Source organism: Urocitellus parryii, chromosome 10 (genome assembly GCF_045843805.1).
Source record: "Urocitellus parryii isolate mUroPar1 chromosome 10, mUroPar1.hap1, whole genome shotgun sequence".
Lineage (NCBI taxonomy): Eukaryota > Metazoa > Chordata > Mammalia > Rodentia > Sciuridae > Urocitellus > Urocitellus parryii.
Window position 1 is genome coordinate 92,896,154 of NC_135540.1, and position 24,490 is coordinate 92,920,643.

At 33.5% G+C, this 24,490-nt stretch overlaps 1 protein-coding gene across 4 annotated transcripts; it reads right to left on the reverse strand.

Annotated features, from left to right (window-relative positions):
* Nucleotides 1–239: 239 nt before the first annotated feature.
* Nucleotides 240–22,666, reverse strand: LOC144257229 (UDP-glucuronosyltransferase 2B31-like). 4 transcript variants are annotated; one of them, XM_077803320.1, is made up of 6 exons: nt 22,195–22,666; nt 20,491–20,639; nt 8,631–8,762; nt 6,736–6,823; nt 5,633–5,852; nt 240–632 (listed from the first exon to the last, which is right to left on the reverse strand). In XM_077803320.1, the coding sequence occupies exons 1-6, from the start codon at nt 22,664–22,666 to the stop codon at nt 353–355; spliced, it is 1,341 nt and encodes a 446-aa protein (XP_077659446.1). In that variant the 3' UTR covers nt 240–352. The 4 variants fall into 4 exon arrangements, with proteins under 4 accessions (XP_077659446.1, XP_077659444.1, XP_077659445.1 ...); XM_077803318.1 differs by having other exon boundaries at nt 21,943–22,666; XM_077803319.1 differs by lacking the exon at nt 8,631–8,762 and having other exon boundaries at nt 21,943–22,666.
* Nucleotides 22,667–24,490: the final 1,824 nt, after the last annotated feature.

Sequence of the window (24,490 nt, forward strand, 5' to 3'; positions counted from 1 at the left end):
GAAAGAGGGATGCTGGGGCTGAATGTACAATGAAACATAAGCATCACTTCCAGTTTCCTGGAAACCAATGGAAAGGCAAATCACAACACTCTAATTAGAGAATTCTATCTTCAAAGAGTTGAAAGCTACAAAACAATCAAATGGCAATATAAACCCATATGGTTTAATTTTATTTTCTCAAATAACTTTTCCTTGAACTGAAATCTTTCTGTCTCTTACACAGTGAGTGAATTTCATGAAGATAAAATTTGACTTGACAAAGTGATTTGTGAAAAGTTGTTAGGATAGGTAGGAACCTGGCCATATAGCCTCCTCTAATGGGAGCAAAAGGAGGAGCCAGGCCTAGATAAAATTACTCCCTTTTTTTCTTCTTTCCAGTTTTAGAAAACAACTGGCAACAAAAAAGACAACATTTAGTGATGATGAACACCACAGTTGCCCCACAGGCCAGCAGGAACCCAAGCACATCCAAAGAGTAGTACTGGAACCAGGAGAGGTCATGGGCAGCCACCCGGAGGTGTTTAGCTCCTTTGTGGCGCATGACAAACTCAATCCAGAAGACAGCTCGGTCCAGAGGCTTCACTGGCTGATCATGGTGAATTCTTGATAACTTCATAGCATTCTCTTTATATCTAAAGGTGAAACATAAAAGGATCAACATTGAAAGTAAGTTAATCTGTCTAAGCACATGAAGTCAATGAAAGTTTTCCACAAGTGCCATATGGATGATTTCAAATAATTATCAGAGACTTGCCCTGCATATGATTTGTTTTTTTCTTTTGTCACCATATAATGTCTGATTTTAACTTATGTTCTGATGTAAAATATTTCAAAAGTGCCCATGGAATTTCAAGAAGGTGAGTCAAATTCTTTTCATCAAAGGAAATAGATATGAACCATTCTGAGTCCCATAAGTGAGAGAGAAGGCATATAATTTGCAAGAGATCACCTTGAAGCTTTTAAAGAGGAATCATATCATGGTGTGCAGTGCTTCCTAACTATTCTCTCTGTTTTTCCTCTTCTTTTCTACCCTCTAGTATATTTTCCACTTAGTAGCCAAGCTGGTATTATTAAAACATACACATCTAATTATGAAGCTATCCTGCTCAAAATGTTCATGTGACTTCTCATCATAAATAGAATAAAATCCAAATCTCTTTTTGTACTACTGGATTCTGATGGGTTAGACACTGGCCATGATTTCTGATATTATTTTTCCTCACTCATTCTGTCTAGACATATGTTTTTTTTAAATTTTATTTTTATTGACTTTTTAAATGTATATTTAACATTAGGACACATTTTAATGCAATAACAAAAGCAAGGAATATAATTTGCTCTAACTCAGCCCCTAGCACTCCTCTCTTCCCATACCCCCCCTCCCCTTGCTTCACTCTCTTTTCTCTACTGATATTTCTGCAATTTATGTATACTTTTTTAAAATTAGTGTTTTTTTTGCATAAAATTGATATTGGGATTCACAGTGATACATCCACAAATGTACACATGAACTTTAGCCAGATTTTTTCCACTCTTCTTCCCTTTTCCTGTTCCTGCTTCTTCCTCCTCAATCTGATTTGTTTGCTCTATTGATTTCCCTCTATTTTGATAAAATTCTCTCTTCTTTTTTTATTCTTTCTCCTCAGGTGTACCCCCTTATTTTGGATTAACTTGCACATATAAGAGAAAACATTTGACCTTTGACTTTTAAAGCCAGACTTATTTCACTTGGCATGATAGTCTCCAGTTCTATGTATCTACTGGAAAGTGAAATAATTTCATCTTTTAGGACCAATACTTTATTATGTGTATACACCACAATTTATTTATTCATTCATCTATTGAGGGGACCTACATTGGTTTCATAGCTTGGCTACAGTGAACTGTGCTACTACAAACATCAATGTAGTTGAATTCCTGTAGTATACTGATTTTAAATCTTTGAATATATACTTAGACGTGGGATAAATACATCATATTTTGGGTCCATTCCTAATTTTTAGTGGTTTTGAGCACATGTGTGTTCTCTCTGTTCTCCAGTGTCAACAAATGTGTTCTCCCCTTGGCACCTTCATACTTTTAATCTCATCTGACTTTTCCTTGAGTATCCTTTCATGCAACACCATAAATCTTGCTTATATCTCATGGCTAAGGTCTTGGCCATCATATCACTCCTCAGAGGTAATTTTCTTGGTCATATTAGCATAGTAGCCCTAGGGATTTCTTCTATTATTTTATGTTGTTTTAAATGTATTTCCTAATAATATAAAATACATTGCATTTTCTATAATAAGCCTCAATAATACAAGAAAAACACACCATATCCTAAGTGATAACCAGGAAATATCACAACTTGCAGGGATGGTGAAGTAAGGACACCAATGTGCCCACTAATTGGATCATGATATAGGATTTGCAGGTCATATGTTCTGCCTCTTCAAAGATCCTTAAGAATCCATTAGAAGACTTAAATCTGATAATGAAATACAAACTCAGAAAAGTAACAATATACAAATTGCCACACAAAACAAAGTAGCTTTTTAAATATATACATAGCAAACTCAGTGAGAAAGAAATCAGAAAAAACATTTTTTGACAATATCTTCAAAGAAAAATCACTAGGAATAAATGTAATAAGGAAGTATAAGTTTTCTACAATAAAATTTATAGAATATTGAAGAAAGAAGATACTGGAAGATGGAAAGTCATGAATCAGCAGAAAGAATACTGTTGAAATAGCCATCTGGCTGAAACCAATCTACAGATTTAATAATATCCATGTCAAAATACCAATGAAATTCTTCACAGAAATACAATAAAAATCATAAAATTCATATGGAAGCCCAAAAGACCTCAAATATCCAAAGCAATTGTGAACAAAAGGAGAAATGCTGGAATTAACACAATTCTGATTTTAAAATGGGCTACAGAGCCATAATAACACAAATAACATAGTGTGGGATAAAAAGAGACACAGACCAATGAAATATAATTAGGGCCCAAGAAATAAAACTGTATAGTTGTAGCCATCTGATTCTTGAGAATGTTGCCAAAAATACACATTGGAGAAAAGAGAGCCTTTTCTAAATATGGTGCTGGTAAAACTGGATAGCCATATGTAGAAGATTGCAACTTCATCCCTAACTCTGACATTGTACAAGAATGAACACAAAATGGAATTAAACATTTCAGTAGTAAGTGAAATAAGTAAAAAATTCAGAAATATAACATATTGCATGTTTCCCTTCACATGTGGAATCTGGCAGGGGAGGTGACATAAAAGTAACAGGAAGACTATTACACAAGAAGAAAGGGATCATGGGAGAAGGAGGAGAGATTGTTAGGGTAATGAAAAGTCTTTTAGGGCATAATGTAAAACTGTTATATTAATATTTAAGTCTGATGTTTTAATCTGTATTTTCTTTTCCATTTATCCATTATTTTATGTCTCTTTTTCCATTCTTTCTTTACTTCTCTCAGAGTATTTTTATTATTTATTGTGCTACTATTTTTTTTCTTGGAAATGGAGTTTTGAACTTGTCCTTTAAGTGATACCTTCCTTAAACAATAATACTATCATTAGGAGAAATGAGAGTTGAGTTGAAGACAGTCATTCTACCTAGAAACTACATACTCCATATAATTTCCTTGTGCAGTATGGAAAAGGTTAATTATTGAAGTTTTGTTTTATCAAATATCATGAAGAAAATTTTATTGTGCTTCTAAGATTATCACAAAGTTAAAAAAAAATCAACCATATGGAATGTTGGAAAGATATTTGCAAATCATATATCTGATATTTATATCCATTAAAGGTGGAGAAATATTAAAATCAATAATTAAAACATAAATAACCTGATTAAAAATGAGCAAAGGTTTGGAACAGACATTTCTCTCATGAATGTAAGTAAATGACCAAAAAGCACATAAAAATGATGCTCTTTAGGTATCATGGAATGCAAGTCAAGACCACAGTAAGCTACAATCCTTTTCACTAGGATGACTACAATAAAAGAAAAGGTTATAATAAATGCTAACAATGATATGGAGAAATTGGAACTCTCTTATATTGCTTGTATGCTGTAAAAAATTTTGCATCTACTTTGGAAAATAGTTTGGTAGATCTTAATACATATAAAATTATTATATGACCTAACAGTTCTATAAATAGAAATTAACAGAAGACATGAATACTTATGTTCATACAAATTGTGCACATTGTTCATAATAATCAAAACTGGAAACAGAAACCTTTATAAACTGATGAATTGATAAATTACTTTGAATATTTCCAACGACACAATGTTATTCAACAATAAAAAAACAATAAAGGCTGACCCTTGGCAAAGCATGATGAAACTAACAGCACTAGTGAAAGAAACCATTGAAAAAGACAATATTTTTTTATCATCTTTTTATGTGAAATATTTAGAATAGGATGTTCTATAGAAACAAAAAATAAATGGAGTTTGCCTAGTCTAGGAGGCAATAAGAAATGACTTCAATGCATTGTCACATTTCTTTTGATGTGATAAAATTTTCAAAAATTATAGTATTTAAGAGTTTTATAACTATGGAAACATCAAATGTATTTGGATTTTATTTCACACTTTAAAGAGATAAATGGTATATTGTGTGTTGTAAGTCATTAAAATCTGTGAAAATATTAACACTGATTAAATAACTTTTGAGTAAAATAATTTATGATTGCAGAAATTTTAAGTATGGATTTAAGATACTGTTATATCTCTATAAGTTTATCATTCTTCTCTTCTGTAGGTCCTGTCATATTTAAAAATTAAATCCTCATTGCAAATAGCTCTATATGGCAAACATTTTGCTTATGTGTAGAAATGGTGCAGTAATCATTTTCCTATGTAATCTACAAGATCAATGCAATGTTGAAATACTTATGATATTTGAAGTTGTATACAACTCTGAAACAGTAATGGTTAAACTGATTGAAAATAGAATTAATATGGGTTGAATATTTAGATTTTTTCAAAATTACCCTCCTCCACAGCCACATCAATGTTTATAGCAGCACAATTCCCAATAACTAAACTGTGGAACCAACTTAGATGCCCTTCTATAGATGAAAGGATAAAAACAATGTGTCATATATACACAATGGAATATTACTCAGCAATAAAAGAGAATAAAATCATGGCATTTGCAGGTAAATGGATGGAGTTAGAGAATATAATGCTAAGGAAAGTTTGACAATCCTAAAAACCAAATGCTGAATGTTTTCTTTGATATAAGGGGGCTGATTCATAGTGGGATAGGGAGTGGCAGCATGGGCAGTTTAGATGTACTCAAGATATGGCAGAGGTTTGAAGGGAAGGGAGGGGGCATGGAGTTATTCATGATGGTGAAATGTGATAATCATTATTATCCAAAGTGCAGGTATGAAGACATGACTTGGTGTGAATACACTATGTATACAACCAGAGATATAAAAAGTTGTTATCTATATGTGTAATAAGAATTGTAATGAATTCCACTGTCATATATAAATAAATTAATTAATTAAATATTACCCTCCTGAAAATGGGCTAAAATTTATACTCATTAATGAGAAGAGAGTCCCTCTATGAATATTACCCAATGTCAAAGTTGTTGTACTTACAAAGGGTCATTAATGACCATCCTCAAGGCCTTGAGAAGATCTGCACTTGTCAGTGTTCTGTATTCCAATCTAATAGCTGCTCCCTTGGCCTTCACATAAGCAATGTTATCAGGTTGATCCGCAAACAAAGGAATGCCCACCATAGGGATCCCATGGTAAATTCCCTCATAGATGCCATTGGCTCCACCATGAGTTATAAAAGCTTTTGTTTTTGGATGACCTAGGATTGATTTAATGTCAGAAAAATTATTAATTTAAATCTTAGAAAGAAAATGAGAAATGTGTATTAGAATACATTAAAGGATCAGTGTGTATTTTAGGTGACAAATTATTGTAAACATGACAGTGCATTGTTTTTTTCATATCTCAGAGGAACAAGCACCTATGTCCACTAGAGTGCTAACCGAAAACTACATGAAAGAGAGAGTACATGACTTGAGACTTGAATATTGAATACAACAGTAATAGGTAGAAAAAAATAGAATATTTTTAGTAAACGAATCAACATGCACTTATGGAAAATAAAATCATGAAGGACATGTTAGCATACTATCTCATTAAAAAAACTGAAATCGCTAAGTTTACTATGTAGCATGTCCAAAACAACAGGGAATAGGATGGTGATGGTACTGAATTCAGAAAAAAGAGAGCCTACACTTCATTACAAAATGTGTTTGCACTTCATAATGAAGATTGTACATTAATTTCTAGAGAAAATAAACAGTCACTGTTCATAAAAAAAGTCCTCGCTGCCATTTTGAAAGGTATTTGAAATACACCTGCAGGAGAGGAAAGAATAAGTGAAAGACAAACAACAACACAAAGAGACAATCCAGGAACTGAGTGAAAAATTCTTGCAGAGGTAATTGCACCAGAAATAGAGATAACTTTGATTCTATATATAATGACTGTGTATATTAAAATTGCAACTTTTTGCTTTGTTTTTTTCAAACCATCCCTGGGTCTGGAAAATAATTAAAAAGAAGTTGAACATTGTGTTTGATTTTTTTAAGTAACAAGTATTTGATAAAATGTTTTCTGTTGAATTGTAATCATCCAGATTTATGGTACTCATGCTTTTAGGACTTATCTCAGAGTATTACCAAGAAGGTCATTCTGGGGGATCCAGTTGTATATTCGAGTGTTGGGTCCTAATTTATCTGGCTTCTTGCCTTGATATCTCCAGATGACCTGTTTGGTAAAGAATATACCTTATTCTATGATTTAAAGTTTAATGTTATAGCATGTTTGCATTCTAAAAATTTAAGAGATCATCTAGTTCAACATTTAACACATAAGGAAATAAGTAAAATTTTAAGTAACGAAAATTACTAAAATACAAACTAAAACACCATTTTTATTTTGTTTTATGCATTTTATCCTAGATTTCATTTTCCAAATTAATATCATTATGTTTATTTCTTGTGAGTGACAGGACATATATTGTTTAAAATGCTTATTTCAGTTTACATTGTTTTTTATAGACAAAAGCAAACCAATGCAGTCAGCTACTGTTAGAAATAAATGAACACTAACTAGGAATTACATGTAACTTGTTTTAGACTTCAATTTATTAAACACTACCTATAAGAAACGTTTTATTGGTACTTATGGATCTTAACCCACACTTCTATCAATATTGGTGAATTTTGAAATTCTTTAAGTATTAAAAGGAGAACCCATTTGCAACTTACAAATAATTACATGGATATTGAAATAAAGTTCAAAATGTGAGGTTGCTAAATGTTTTAAAACTGTGTGTTATCATTTAATGATGCAGTACAAATTTTGTTAGTAGTCTTATATATATCTAAGATGTTTTCATGTCTAGGAACAAAATAAGGAGCTGACTCTGGAAATTAAAAGCAATCTTCATGAACTGGAGTATAATTTCTAAGTGCTTATCTTCTATATGCAATGGGAGCAGCAAAGTAAATTTAGGTCTACAGAAGGAAAAATAATTGGGGGATTAGGAGAATCCTATATCAGATAGGAAACTGCAAAGCCGATGGAAAACACTCAAAGACCACAAGAGTGGTTATGTTAGAAATTGTGGTATTAAAGCATTTTATGGAGGTGGGAATTTTGAATGTCAGCCCATGACAGGCTTGCTTCTGCTTGACTCTTCCTTATACTCCCCTCTTTCTTCTTAAAAGGTATTAATCTGATGTTTTAGAAGAAAAGTCCTTTGAGGTACATTTATAATGCACTTCAAAGGCAGAACTAATCTCTGCACTTTCTCCAATTGTCAGACATTGTCAGGATCCTGTCAGCTAGTGAAAGCTGTTTTTTTCTTTTTCTACAAATACATGTGACTGAGTGGGAATTTGGACCAATGATTTGGTTAGCCTTTCTCCTCAAAACTCCAGGAACAGTTTGTTAAATAAATTTATACTTTTTTTAATGGGGAGGGGATGTATTTTGGATTTACAGTTTCAGAAGTTCAGTCCTTATGTGGCAGACTCCATTGTTCTTGGCCAAAGATTAAGTAGAATATCATGGCAAGAATCTTATTTTTAAATGAGGGTAACCAAGGAATAAGGGATTGCCTTGGGTATCTAAAATCATGGTAAATTTCAGCCTTCTTCAATACCTGCTTAGCATTATTGTGGTGGTCCAGTTATGAGTTAACTTTTTATAGCTTTCTGATAACATTGGCTGTGTATATAGTGCCCTCAGGGATCCTGCAAGGAAAAGGAAGTAGTAGCGGAGAAGAATGTGGAATCTGGGTAAATAAATGTCTGTGATAACCTTACAATTAAAATGGACCTGTAAAATATATTCTTTATGATCACAATGTTAATATGATCATGAATTAAACACTCTCTACATTTTAGAATTACCACACATATTTTTGTTTAAATCATGGTATCTGAGATGAACTACAGAGATATCACAATAGGTTATGTTTCACAAAGGATGCTTCATTAAGAAAACCCTTTATAAAATTAACAGACTTTTTTACATATTTGGCCACTAAGAGGGCAGTTTTGCTTACCTTTTGTGGAATCTGTGCAAGAGCAAATGCAATTATATTGGCTTTCTCTTCTGGCATGTTAGAAACCATGGACCCCAGAGAAAACACCACAATACCATTTTCTCCAGAACTCTGTACAAATTCTTCCATTTCCTGTGAATAAGACATTTATTTGCTCCATCAAAAAAGATGAAAAGAGAGCGGACAGGACATCAGATTAGAGGAAGGCTGCCTTTCTAGTTGCTCCAAGGATCAAAATATAAGCAGTGAGAATACTGCTTCTTAGTGAGGTGGGTGAAAGAAGGATTTCACTAAAATTCAATACTGGACAGTCAGAGTGTCTCAGAGACTCAAAAGCTTGGGTTCATTATACAAAGAAGACTACATTGATACCAAACTGTTTGTGCAAGCAGCTACAGCAGTAATAATGGTGCTGTCTACCAAAGAGAAATGAAAAACGCATGGAGAAACAAAGTGGACATATCTGGTATGAAAAAAACAAACCTGAGATCAGAGAATCAAAATAAACTTAGATGTTTCAGAGACTCCAGTGGGCACTGGTGATTGAAAAGTGCTGTTTATTTACTGCCTTAGGAGAGATAAGGTGGATTCATCTTGAGGTGGCCTTGCTCCAGTCTCTGTTACCAGAACTGGGAGATCTGAGTAAACACTACTGTACTGCCTACTGTGTGACCTAGAGTATACCTAGCTAAATGGGAGTGAAAGAGGCATAGATAAATTTTTACCCCAGGGGATTCAAGCCAGAAAAGCAAAGGGGGTGCACAACTTGCTTTTTCTTTGAGCTGGTGGCTCTTGTGACCAGGTGAAGTGAGTGAGAATCTGAACAGGCACTTATGGAAACACTCAGGGACTCAGCCTAGGAAAGCTTTGCAGGTGGACAGCAAAATATGTGGAAGATCAGCTCCCCCATGAAATGAGTAGAATTCTTAGGAGGCTTCTGAGATTCAGACTCCCTACAGATATAAGCAACTGCCAGGCCCTAGGTGTGTGTCCATCCAATTTCTTCAGAGTATATACCAAACAAAACCCCTGAGGTCTAATTAGACCTAAGTTTCCTCCATCAGAACTCATCTCATAGAATACTGCAGCAACCCCACCCCAGGAGTGCTTAGATCTGGTCTGTGCACACAAATCTCCAACTGACACTTGTTCCCATTCCAACCAAGGTCATACTGGTAAGTAGAGAAGCTGAGAATTTTTTCAAACACCATCAGTCTTAGGCCATTCCAAGTGGTAGCTCAGAGAGAAACACAAAAAGAGGAAGGTGATAATAAATTCAACCTTTGCTCTTAGTCTCAAGACATAGCTAAAGAAGAAATGAAATGAAAAACTGTTGAGTATAGTCAGTAACCATCCATTCTGACAATTTTGGCTACCTCAGTGGAAATGAGTCTTTCATTTATGATTAAGAATATTTTTACTTTTTCTTATTTTTTCTGTATGTTTGTGTATTGTAACATTATTTCTTTTTTTTAGCCTTAGCATTTTTTAAATGTAGTTATTTTTCCTTGTGTTGTCTTTTGAGGGTTAGGTTTTTTTGGTCTGTATATATTTGTTTTGTTTTGTATTGTTTTGATTTGTTTCTTTCTTTATCTCTCTTTTATACTACTGGTTATAGCAAAAATCTATTCTCTTTTTCTCTCTCCATTTATTTGTTTCTCCTATTGTGTCCTCCATCCTTATAACTATCACCTGCTATCTCTGTTGCATTCTCTCTCTTCACTTTTTAAAATTTTAACCTTTTTTTGACTATCTTCCTATATCACATTATTTCCTCTTACTGAATGTGATTTTACCATTTTTAAACTAATTGGTTTATAAAACTCTTGATCCCACCATTAATGTTGTTGCAATTATTACTTCTGTGGATGATGGAGTTGACAGCTGTTTCTTGTTTAAATGTTAGATTTAGTTTATATTCATGCACTGCTTTGTTGTTGGCAATTGCTGACCTACTTTTCTGTTTTTTTTTTTTTTGTAGCAATTAACATTTTAGAAGTCCTTGTAGAATCCAGGTATTTATTTTAATGCTGTATATTATTGTATCAATTATTATTTATTTCCCCCTTTTCTGTGAGCAGCTGGAAATCTATAGTGACTCTACATGTTCACAGGGTAGAAAAGTCCACTGCTGGAATAAGTTCAACCAAAATATAGTTCATCTTGCTCAACATGAAAACTAGTGGCATTCAATCACTAACTATACTTTAATACATAGAACAGAAGAGATAAAAACTCAAACTAATGAAAAGGCCTCAAATAGAAATAGTTGGGGATGGGTTCATGGCTTCCCCCTATGGAAATCCACTGCCACAGGAAAAACAGGAGAATTAATTCAAAGGCTGTGAATACCATACTTATAAGGAGTCTTAATCCAGATCATGCCAGGCCACTTTGGAAAGTAAATACTATATCTTAAAAAAAGTGGAAGAGGGCTGGAATTGTGACTCAATGGTAGAGTGCTTGCCTCATACATGTGAGGAACTGGGCTTGATTTCCAGTGCCACATAAAAAACCTAAAATAAATAAAATGAAGGTATTGTGTCCATCTATAACTCTTTTTTTTTAAAAAAAAAAAAACACCATGGATTAGAAATCCCTCCTAACAGATGCATAAAACCCAACACAAGACTAATTAGGTAGATATCCAGATACAGAGGGACATATATACAAAAAGAAAACCTTATACACAGGACCAAAAAAGAATCTTTCTACAGCACATTATAATTAAAATGCCTAACAGAAAAAAAGTATAGAATTTTAAAAGCCTTAAGAGAAAATTGTCAGATCACATTTAGAGGCAAGCCAATAAGAAGCACTTCTCATTTCTCAGCACAAACTCTAAAAGCTAGGAGATAACTTGGAAAAATAAGTTCCAAGTCCTGAAAGAAATTAACTGTAAAGCAAGATTGGTATATCTAGAAAAGCTATCTTTCAAAATCAAGTATGAAATAGAATCCTTCCAAGATAAGGAAAAAAACCCAAAATAATTCATAACTAAACCAGAACATATTTAATGAAAGAATCCATGTAGAACAAATAAAAAACAACCTCTGAAGTTTACAAATAAACAAATCTTATTGGAAGAGTAGCTAAGCAAATGAAAAATAGGACCAAATTAAACATAAATGAATCAAAATGACAGGAATTAATAAATGTCTCTTTGTAATGACATTGAATATAAATCATCTCAATTCTTCATTTAAAACATATAGTCTGGAAGAATGAATTATAAAACAAGACCCAATAATACGTTCATAAAAGACACACCTTACAGCTAAAGACAGTCATAGGCTAAAAGCAAAAATATAAAAATTGATACATAATGCAAATGGAATCAGAAAATAATCGGATTATCTACTCTTATATCTGACAAACAGACTTCAAACCAAAATTAATCAGAAGAGACAAAGTTGGTCACTTCATACTGGTAAAATTAATAATCCAACAAGAAGATATAATAATTATAAATATTTAAGTCATAAACAAGAATCAAACTAATTACATAAGAGACACTAGTCAAATTGAAGCCTCAGATAGATGTGAGTAAAATAATACTTGGTAACTTGGTAATTTCAACACAATTCTCTTATCTTCTGATAGGTCATCCAGACATAGAACCATTAAGAATTCTTTGGACCTGAAAAATATTATAATTCAAATGAACTTATAGATATCTATAGAAAGTTTCATTCAACAGCATCTGAATACACTTTCTTCTCAGCATCTCAAGAAAACCTTCTCCAAAACAGACAATATTTAAGGCCACAAAGCAACTCTCATCAAATACAAAACAATTGGTATTACTCATTATATTCTACCAGATCATAATTGGATGAAATTAGAAATCAACATGACAGAACCATAGAAAAATTATATGAACATATGGAGATTGGACAATCTCTATTGTATAAAAATGGATTATAGAAGAAATTAAGGGAGAAATTTAAAAATTCTTAGACTCAAGGGAGAATAGTAATACAACATATCAGAACCTCTGCGGCAGAATGAAGGAATTTCTAAGAGAAAAGTTTATAGCTACGAGTGCCTGCATAATAAAATCATAAAGATCCCACATAAAAAACCTAATTTCTCATTTCAAGGCCCTTCAAAAAAAGGACAAACCAATTCCAAAACCAGTAAAATAGCAACAAGGAAAGATAAATAAACAAAAGACAGAAAAACAGGAAGAAGTCAAATTATTAGTTTATAGATGATATGATCCTATATATAGAAGAGCCAAGGCACTCCACCAAAAGACTGACAGTGCTAATAAACAAATTTGACAAAGTACCTGGTTACAAAATCAACATACAAAAATCAATTGCTTTCCCATATATCAACAATGAATCTGCAGAGAAAAAAATCAAGAGAATTATTTCATTCACAGTAGCCTCAAAACAAACAACAACAACAACAACAAAAGTCTAGGAATAAATCTAACAAAAAGTTAAAAGACCTCTAAAATTGAAGATTGAAATTAGAGAAGACAGAAAATAAAATGGAAAGATCCCTCATGTTCATGGATAGATAGAATTAATATTGTTAAAATCACGAACAATTCAAAGCATTATACAGATTCAATATAATCCTCATGAAAATATCAATGGTATTCTTCACAGAACTAGAAAAGATAATCCTAATATTCATCTTGAAGAATAAAAGACCCATAATAGTCAAATCAATTCTAAACTCAAAAAGCAATGCTGGAGGCATCACAATATCTGATGTTAAATTATACTACAGAGCTATAGTAACAAAAACTATGTGGTACTGACATGAATAAGACATATTGACCAGTAGTATGGAATAGAAAACACAGAGAAAACCACACACATGATGTTGGAGAAAAGAGTGCCTTTTAAATAAATGATGCTGGGAAAATTGCAGAAAAATGAAACTATACCCTTATCTCTTACCCTGCTCAAAAATCAACTCAAAATGGATCAAAAAACTAGAAATTAGAACCAATACTATACAACATCTAGGAGAAACTGTAGGGTCAAAACTCCAGCATATAGGCACAGGCAATGACTTTCTCAAATAGAACCCCTAAAAGGTCAGGAAATAATTCCAAGAGTAGATAAATTGGAAGGCATCAAATTAAAAAGATTCTGAACTGCAAAGGAAACAATTAGAATTATGAAGAGATATCTTATGAAATGGAAGAAAATCTTTGCAAAACACCTTTTGCCAAATGATTAATATTTAGAATATATAAATTCCAAAAACTTTACACCAAAATTCAAACAACCCAAATAATCAAAGAGAAAATGAATTAAAAAGATGCTTCTCAGAAGAATAAATATAAGGAGCCAACAAAAATATAGAAACAAAATGTTTTCAATATCATTAGAAACAAGGGAAATGAAAACTGCACTGAGATTTTATCTTTCACCAGTCAGAATAGTAGTCATTGAGAATAAAAAGAATAATAAAAACTGGAGAGGATATGGAGAAAAAACTTTTAGCACTATTTGAGGAATTGTAAATGAGTACAACCACTATGGAAATTGGTATAGGTATTTTTCAAAAGAGTAAGCATGTAAATATCATATCACCCAGGTATACCATTTTCAGTATTTATCCTAAAGAATTAAAGTGATACATGCATATATAACAGTGATACATGCATACCCATTTTATAGCAGTACAACTCATAATACACAAACTATGGAACCCAGCCTAGGTGTCTGCCAATGGATGACTGCATAATGAAAATGTGGTATAAATACACAATGGAGTTTTATTCAGCCAAAATAATAAATAAAGTTATGTCATTTTACAAAAATGAATGAAATTAGACTCTATTACATTAAATAAGTCAAACTCAGAAAGTCATGGGTGCCGCAGTCTGGCTGGGCACAATTCAGGAGCCACTTGTCAAAAGAAACTAACTTTATTTTTAGAACTACATACGCCAAACAAAACAGCTCCTCAGGAAAAAACCCTCAGAGCCCAACTGCCACCACCGGCTTCCCACAAGCCTCTCCCCCAACACCAGCCTCTCCACCTCCCACAATCCTCCTGCTCTTGAGGCCGATTGGCTGGGTTGCATGGGCGGAGCCAAAGAAGTCCCCCAATGAGCAGCTCCGTGGTCTGAAAGGGCAGGGAAACAGCCCAATGAACATCACCACAGAGGAGCCAATCAGCTAGATGTTGCTGGGGCCGCTGTGAGCCAATCATCAGCTGGCAGTCTGAAGGGCGGGGAAACAACCCAATGAACATCACCACAGAGGAGCCAATCAGCTAGATGTTGCTGGGGCCGCTGTGAGCCAATCATCAGCCGGCAGCTGGAAGTTTGCTGGCAGCTGGAAGTTTGCTGGCAGCTGGAAGTTTGCTGGGGGCCCCTTTGGCTGTGGCTCTCAACATCTCCCCCTCTCTGTTTAAACAGCAAGCATGTGGCTTAGGGACCGTGCCTGCCTTAGGTTGTCCAATACTACATATGGTCCTTACCCGTCATCAGATGAGCTGACCTCAGGGCATCAGCCTCCTGTCTTAGGTTGGTACCATTGTAATTGGATCTTACCCGTCATTGACTACTGGTCCAGTATACAGCCACACCTGTGGAGAGGTCTTTGTACCAGCAGGGGGGTGAGGTTCTTTGCCTCACCTCTGTTGGCCCCCAAATTTTAGCTGAACGATCATAACAAGCAGAAGGGAGGGAGATACACCAAGCCAATTGACTGCTCCTTTTGGAAAAATTGTACCACCGATGACATCATCAGCAAAAATACCCCAACACTACCACAAGTCGCTGCACCAACACATGGGTTGTATATTTTCTCTCATATTTGCAAGCTAGAGAGGAAAAGGGAAAAAATAATGGTGGATCTCCTGAAAAATCAAAGGGAGATCAATGGAGAAAAGGACCAATGGGAGGGAGGTGGGAAGGGAAGGAAAATTTCTGGGAAGTTTTATTGGCCAGATTGTACTGTTATATTGTATACATGTATGAATATGTATCATCAAATCTCATCATTATGTACAACTTAAATGAACCAATAAAAATGTAGAAAAAGCAAAGAAATTATTGGTATATAAAATAAGAGGAAAGCATGAATTATTAGAATTTGTGAGTTATGGATATTCTTAAATTGACCCAGTCACTCATTTTCTTTGGAAAGACATGTGTATTATGACATAGAAGGCTCCATTAGGCTTACTCATGGAAATATGTGTGTGTGTGTGTGTGTGTGTGTGTGTAAGAAATGATATAGAGCCATTAAATAGATGATGTTAGATCAAAAGATGATATTCAAAATTATTGTATGTAAATACTTAATTCATAATTTTATTTATTACTAATGTTAATTTTTTTTTTGTTAAACACTATAGCTAGTATTTGGTTATAATTCTTATTGTTATAGTACTTCACTTGATTTTATTCCAGGCAGGTTATCTGGATGATTTTTTAGTTTGGAATTATTAGTACTTACTTCTGTCCTTGTGAGCCCAGAAGAAAAGTTACCTGTGCATAGGATTTTTGTACATTTTTATGTTTCCTATCTCTATAGTATTTCATTCCTTACTTTACAATTTGTGAGAATGTCCCAAGTTTTCCTCTAAAATAGCTCATAAAAACTGGAGATTAACAATAACTAGCATTCAGAAGATTAATATTATGGTTTGGACTTTCTTTTACATAATTCTAAGGATCCTAACAATCCTTTACATGTCCAGAACTATACTGATCCATAATCAGCATTTTCACTTCATTTGAATGGTATATATTTCAGTAATCATATCTTTGGGTTATTTACGTGTCTCATATTTTGCTCTGAAAGTTTTTAATGATATTGAAGTTCTATGAGAATGAACTGTGTATCAGTGGCTGTGAAGAATCCTTATTTTCACCTCATTATGAACCATGAGCTCTTGCACCACAGTGGGACTTCCTCTAGACCTTTTATAGAACAGGTCAACTTGTTGAGTAGCTCATTCACATATAGTGGACATTGCACTACTCCTAGGAACTTGTGACACATCCAGTTATTTTGTGATTCCAATAAGCCAGAGCAACGTGTACAGTAATATATTCAATATATTTTCTCCCTGCTCAAAATGTTCTTCAATTTGTGTTGTACAAAGATTTTCTCACTACTGCTGTTTTATAAATATATGCTTTTTAAAAACCAATTAATCCCTGACATAGACAGGTAACAGTCTTTCTGCAACATTATTTTTAAAGAAAAAACAAATTAATCATACCAAAATTTGGAAGAGAATGAAAAAAATATGTAATGTTTAAGAAGATTGCCAAAATGATCTTTGGTTCATTTAGAGATACTGTTGGTTCAAAATTTGAATTGTTTCATTGTGGTCTTTTTTTCTGTTCATGTAAGTACATGAGTAGATATATGCACATATATAATGTAAATGGAAGATTAAAATTCTTTTGTATATCTTTTCTTCTCACAAAATAATGATATTAATATAGTCAGTATTTTGCCTTTTTGTCTCCAACTAAACTTGTGCTATGACTTAATGTAGTGAAGCATTATATTGTAAAGTAATTGTACTGGGCAAGGTGGTATACGCCTGTAATCCCAGCAGGTCAGGAGGTTGAGACAGGAGGGTCTCAAGTTTAAAGCCAGCCTCAGCTACAGCGAAGCACTAATCAACTCAGTGAGACCCTGTCTCTCAGTAAAATGCAAACTAGGGCTGGGGATGTGTCTCAGTAGTTGAGTGCACATGAGTTCAATCCATAGTACAAAAAGAGAGATAAAAATAAATATAATAAGTAAATAAAGTGATTGTGATGGTGTGGTATGTACCAGAATAAGTTTTAAAATCATTACTTAATGTATGACATCACTTAATGTGTTAATTAATTAATGTAAGACATTTTTGCAATATGTATTCTATAAGTAACTGCCATGAACACAGATTACATTCATTTGATTTTTTGTTTGTATAATTACAATGGGTATACTGTGAAACCGAAGGCTATTTGCATTGTCAAGAGTATTGGTACATTTGGCTCTTTGTCATTTTGACAAATTTCTGTATTTAAACAATACAGAAATTGTCTGAGAATCTAATTATTAATGGAAAAGCAAGTAATTTGGGGGAGCATTACTTTATATAATCAAGATCAAGAAGACAGTGTTTCTAATATTGGCCTGTATTCTAATCTTGTTTATTCTATTAAATAACACCTGCTTCTATTATTCCTTATCATGATCACACAGCTATCTACCTTGTCATTGTCTTCCTCCTCTCTCTGTTGTCTTTCCCCTTCTATTGACAAGGTCTCTTTCTCCTACTGTGAATGGGGAAATCTCTCAAGATCAGAGGTTAATGGCTTAAAACTTACAATAACTCTGTCCTAGTTTTTAGTCATAACTTTCGCTAACTTTTTGGTTTTCTGTTTGTATTGTATGGAACTTATCACAAATAACAAAATAATTCTATTAGATTAACATTAATCAGGGACAAGAGGTGGGAAGGAATGGGGGAGAGAAGAGAAATTGCATAGAAATTGAAAGAGACCCTCATTGATATACAAAATTACATATAAGAGGATGTGAGGGGAAAGGAAAAAAAAACAACAAGGGAGAGAAATGAATTACAGTAGATAGGGTAGAGAGAGAAGATGGGAAGGGAGGGGAGCGGGGATAGTAGAGGATAGGAAAGGTAGCAGAATACAACAGTCAACTAGTATGACAATATGTAAAAACGCGGATGTGTAACCGATGTGATTCTGCAATCTGTATACGGGGTAAAACTGGGAGTTCATAACCCACTTGAATCAAATGTATGTATGAAATATGATATGTCAAGAGCTTTGTAATGTTTTGAACAACCAATAATTAAAAAAAAAAGAAAATGAGGCTTGAGTAATATCTCAATGTGTTGGTGCCTTTAACAGGTAGGGAAAAAGCCACTCTTTAGAGATCACATAGTAATATGGCAAGTAATGTTTTCTTCTAAGCATGTATATATTTAAAATGTTTTAGACTCTTCTGTTTCCTCCTATGAAATATTAGCCTATTTTCTAACAGAATTATTTTGTAATTGTAAACTAAAGGGCTGTGATCAGAAATAAATGACAAGAAAACTTAGATCATCATTATGTTTGCAGTATATATTTCCTATGTTCATTCTGTCGGGAAGCTGTGATGTTGAGACCTGAGTTTTCTAAGGGAGTTTTCCTGAGTTGTCCTCTAAGATTGGCTTATGGCAGAAAGCTCTCTCAATCTAAACAACCCTATCATGGTCTAGGATGTAGTATTCTGAGTTCTCAGGTGAGTTGTTCAAATGTTGGAGTGAAGACAAGTAAAGGCCACACATTTATATCATGGAGAAAAGCAATTCCTTTAAAGCTAAAAGGTTGTGAAGAGCTTGAACACTTAAAATATAATTTTAGCAATTCCACTTACTGATTTGATTGCCAAAACTCACGCATTTACCTTTAAGCAAATTGATGGAATATCTGTTCTCTAGGTCTTTGGTTGAAAATACAGTGTTGATTTTTCAGAAATTTAGTTTTTGTTATATATGAAATTGTATCCACTGTGCCTGGAACACATTACCTAATTAATATTATTGGTAATAGAGCTATCATACCAGACCGGGCTGTCAACATTTACAAGAGAAAATCTATGGTAGTTTGTTTCAGCCATATTGTGAGTTTCTATCTCTCAATTTGAATATAATCCAAATTCATGTACACAGCAGTGTTTAGGGTATGTGAAAATGAATTAAATGTAAAAATTTCCAAATATTACTATTTCCAAGTATTAATCCTACCTTTTTGGTATAGTTAGGGTCTTTAAAAGTAGATAACAAAGTTCAGTTTTTCAGATGGAAAAATAGTTTTATAGAAACACAAAAGGAATAATTACAATAGTGAATATTGCTATGGATCCTATGTTTGTACCAAGGACATTGTGTATCAGTATTATTTACATTTTCCAGGTAACACAAATGAAATTTGACTCTTAATAGATAAAGAAGCATAGTCACATGTAAGAACAACCTCATCCATGTTTACATCATTTGTTATCTGCAGTCTTGCAACAACTTCCCGAGTGGTTCCTCTGCATTGTCTTTCCCCCTAAAATCCAACCTGGTGAATGCATTTTGAGATTTTTCAAAATGGAAACTTTATTCACATTTCTCTTATGCTTAACTCCTTTCATTGGCTACCCAATGTACTTCACAGATATTTTAAACTCCTACTAATTATCCCGCTTTCATTTACCTCTCTAGCATCAGCTGAGCCTTCTCCTGCTGAACTACTCTTGAAGTTCTTGAGAGTTTCCCTTACTATTGTATGTGCTTTTCCTTTTGTGTCTCCCTCTCTCCCTCAACCTCTTTTCCTATCCTGTGGATTCTTTAGAATTCACCTTAGTTATCAAGAATTTTAGGATTTATTTTATGATCTTTGCTGGAGGTTTCATTAGTATTGTATAATTTCCTTATGATAACACACACAAATTTATTACTTGTTACAGTCTCTTTACCCAGCTTGAATGTAAGGTCTCGATGATGCAGAAACTGTGCCAACTTTATATCTCTCTATATCCAGCACTTATCTCTGGTATATGACATTTACTTAATAAATATTCTTTCTATTTATTAGAATAAATGATTGATTATTTATTATGTAATACATAATGAAGGCCTTAATTTTCCTGACTATTTTCAAAGGATACCCAATATCCTACTTTCTTTTGTGACAATATGAAATGCCATTACATGTGATGACATAGAATTGTCTGAGTCTATAATTGGAAGAACTCTTTATCTTGTTTTTCACATCTCTGAGTTAAACACTCTGAGTTAAGAATGCAGAGTCATTTCTACCAAAAATGTTAATCAAATAGAACAAAACAAACAAGAGAAGATTTACCTTAGGGAGGGGTTTGGCAGGTTTACAGTGGAGTCCTCCCACAAAGTCAAAATTTGGTAAGAGTGGACGAGGAAATTCTAAATCCCAATAGGTTCGAATGAGCCAAAAATCAGCTTTCCCCATTGTCTCATATATTGTAGTGGGTCTCCCTGAATGGAGAAAAGAGAAGAAAAGAAAATGAGAGACATGTATCTTGAATGCTTGATATATTTGCCTTGAAATGAGTTGGATTTGTGTAGGCAAGGTGTTCAAATGCACTTGTGTATGTATGTGTTCCTGTGTTTGCATACTACAATTGATATGTTTTTAGGGCACATTTTTGCATACTATATTTGATACATTTTACATATGTTAATATGTACATAAACTAGTTGTGTGAGTACTTTCTAGTATTCCATTTGTATATTTACAACCAGAAATAATTAAATTATTAACCTAAGCCTCCATAGAAGTAAACATGCATTTTATATTATTTTCTTTCTAAAACTACAAAAGTAACCTAAATTTTTAGAATTTTTGTGAGATCCATTAACAATCAGTGCTCCCATAACTGTAGAGATAACTTTTCTAGGAGTAGTCAGTCTAATTCTTACAATTGAGCAAACCATTTCCTTGATCCGTGATTCTTCAAGTGATCTGTAATGATTTATTGAGTATGCCTGAATTCCTAATGACCTCTACTGCATTTGCTTCATATTAAGAGATTAACAGTATTAAGTTATATATATATATGTAAAAGCCAGAAAGTTTACACAAATATTAAAATAGAGATTGGTTCTCATGCTTAATTTAGTTCATATTGTCTTAAATGGTAAATGCAATTTAAAAAATATAGACTAATAAGGTGTGGTTTTACTTTACACCAAGGTTTTAACACATGATTAATTTGTTTCTATCAAAGGAATATGAAATATAAGGTATCACAATTTATAACTTTCTGTGCCGGAGATAGAGACACTGTTAACTATGAAAGAATCTTCACAGCAATGCAAATAAATATTTTTTTAAATTTCTAACTGAGGAAACAAAGCTATTGAAAAGTAAACAATTTCCTCCATGGTACATATATATGGTTGTGCTAGTAATACATGTGTATGTTATTAATCTATATGCCTATCATCATTAAAACTTTTAGTGAGATTAATAATTAGTCATTAATAATGACTGTCCTTAAAGAGGAAAAGAATAGTAAAATGCATATGTAATTGTTCAGAGAAATCTTCCATGATTCAATTTGCATTTTGAAGAAGTAATTGCCACTGGTTTCTAACTGGCCCTATAATATAAGGATCCTTTTTTTTTATTGGTGAGACTACTTGTTCATCTTATATTTTCATTCCATCCTTTTACTTACAGAAAAGAAAATTCTTCTGATTTTATATTCATGCAAGCTCAGCTTCAAAGTCACAGGAAATTTAGGGTTTCAAAATACTAATTAAAGAACCAGCTTACCTAGAACTTCACTGTAAAACTGATTCCATTTCTTCACATCAAATGATTGAAACCAAAAATCAAAATAAAGCACATACATTGTGTTTTTAATCCGATCCATGAATGTCATTTGAGCACTTAATTCAGACATAATAATGGGCACATAGGAAGGAGGGAAAGTAAGTCCCCCACTATACTTTTCACGCGTATAGCCAGGAGTAAAGCGGAGAGTGTATACAAATGGTATTTTAAGTAGCTCAGCCAGCAGCTCACCACAGGGACCAACTGCATCTGCAAGAACCAAATCAAATTTTGATTCATGTAGTTTCATCATAAGTTTCTTGTTTAAAACTACATTTCTGCAGAGTTGTTCAATTGTATCAGAATATTCCTTGGAAACTTTTTGCCATAATGAAAAAAATCCCCAAAAGTCATCTTTTGGAATATCATAAATTAACTCATGGATCCATTTGGAGAAACGTTCTTCCAAATATTGTTCACTTGAAGGTGCAGGGTAAACCTCAAAATTAATAGCAGATGTTGAGTTGGGATTAATAAGAATGGAAGCTGTTGATGTCAGAACAGTCACCTCATGACCTCTCTGGAGAAGTTCATCCAGGATTGTCTTTATGTTGATCCAATGGCTGTATTCTGTGGGCCACACCAGCACTTTTCCACAGCTTCCAGAGCTAAAGTAACACATCAGTTGTATCAGCAGAAGAACCAAGTTCCTTTTCACAGACATATTGGTGCAAAGCAATGCTTCTTTTACGTTAGAAGCTCTTCTTTTCTTTAATTTCTCATGCTTATATGTCTCAGGATAAATCAATCCAAAGTTAAAGTATAACTCCTGCACTTCAAAGTACATTTGTACAGGCTGATCATGTGGATGATAGGAGAACAAACACAAGGTAGAGTACCTCAAGGTTATAAAAGTTTGTATGCCCTAGAGTGTTCATCTGTCCTGTGGTGCCTCTCTCGCTTTCTGTCTCTCCCTCTTTTCTTCCAGATGCTCACATAAGCTGAGTTTGGCTTTTCTTTGCTGAGCCCTTCTCTCAAGATGTGCTACTTCATCTTAGACTCAGAGCAATGGGGTTAGCCATCAATGGACTGAGACCTTTGAATCCTTAAGCCCCAAATAAACTTTTTCTCCTCTAATTTGTTCTTACCATTTTTGGTCATAGTGATGAAAAAGATGACTAAAATAATCACTCCTCTCAATATTGTACAACCAAACTTGAACAGAAACATGGGTGGTGACAAGCTATGTTCAAACCACAAGACTACTGAAAATATGATTTCAGTTATGCAGATACTTGAATGATGTCTACCTTATGTTTTTAAGAGTTATTGTTAATATTTTTAACAGTAGTGTAAAACATTATAATCTAATCTAATGTTAATTTTTTTAATATGTTCTTGGAAGTAAACAATACATAGGAACTGGGGCAGGAGTTGTGGCTCAGTTGTAGAACATTTCCCTGACATGTGTGAGGCACTGGGTTCGATCTTCAGCACCACATAAAAATAAATAAATAAAATAAAGTCATCATGTCCATATACAACTAAAAAATTTTTAAAAATAAAATACCTAGGAATTTAACTCACCTTTAGATATTTATCATTGTTGTTTTACTAAGCAATGTGTCATTTTAGTTTAGTTATTATGTTTTTCAATTTAAGAGTACTAAAAGGAAATTACAAATGAAACTTTATTCAATTTCTCTCATCTCTGTATTACTGTATAGCTTATCTTAAAATTTGTTGAACTTTTCCAATCACCACTCCTTAAATCACTTATTCAATAAGGTTAAGATTTTTACGATTATGGTGATATGCTTTAGAATTTCAATGTAACTGTTCCAAGATTCCTGTTTAGAATCTAGGAGTATACATGTATAGCTACATATTTAAATTATCATATTTTTTAGGTTATTATTTCTATGTGGCAACTTTTGCCCTGATATCCAATTGATACTATGGTAGAAAGTGCTATATGCAACAGGGTATGAGTGGTCTTTCTTCTCACCTTTCTGTGTCCCACAGGGAGCACTTATACCACAATCAAAAAAGTTCAGCCAGCATTTCTCCAGTGTAGATATGGTCAAACTTTTGATCAAATCACCTCAGCTTTTAGAAAGCTTCTGGTAAAGGCATGTTTAGTTGGGATTCTTTGAAAATTGTTCTTATTTGAGATCATAAATACATACCAACTGCTAAATTATTATCTAAAATAACAGCAATCCCATATCACTCAATTTAATCTCTGTTCTGTTAGTCAACTTTGTATTGCTACTCTAATAAAATTCCTGAGATAATAAACTGATAAGGAAGTAAATATTATTTTGTCTCACAGTTTGGGACATTTCACAGTCTGTTGGCACCATTGCTTTGGGCTGATTTTGAGGGGGTACATCTTGGTAGGAGAGTATGGCATAGAATCTGGCTAGGAATTTAAAAAGTGACATAGAGAGAGGAAGAGAAGGGTCTTAGATCCCAGTATTCCTTTCAAGGGCATATGCCAAATGACCTAACTTTCTTCCACTGGGCTTGACAATCTACAAATTCT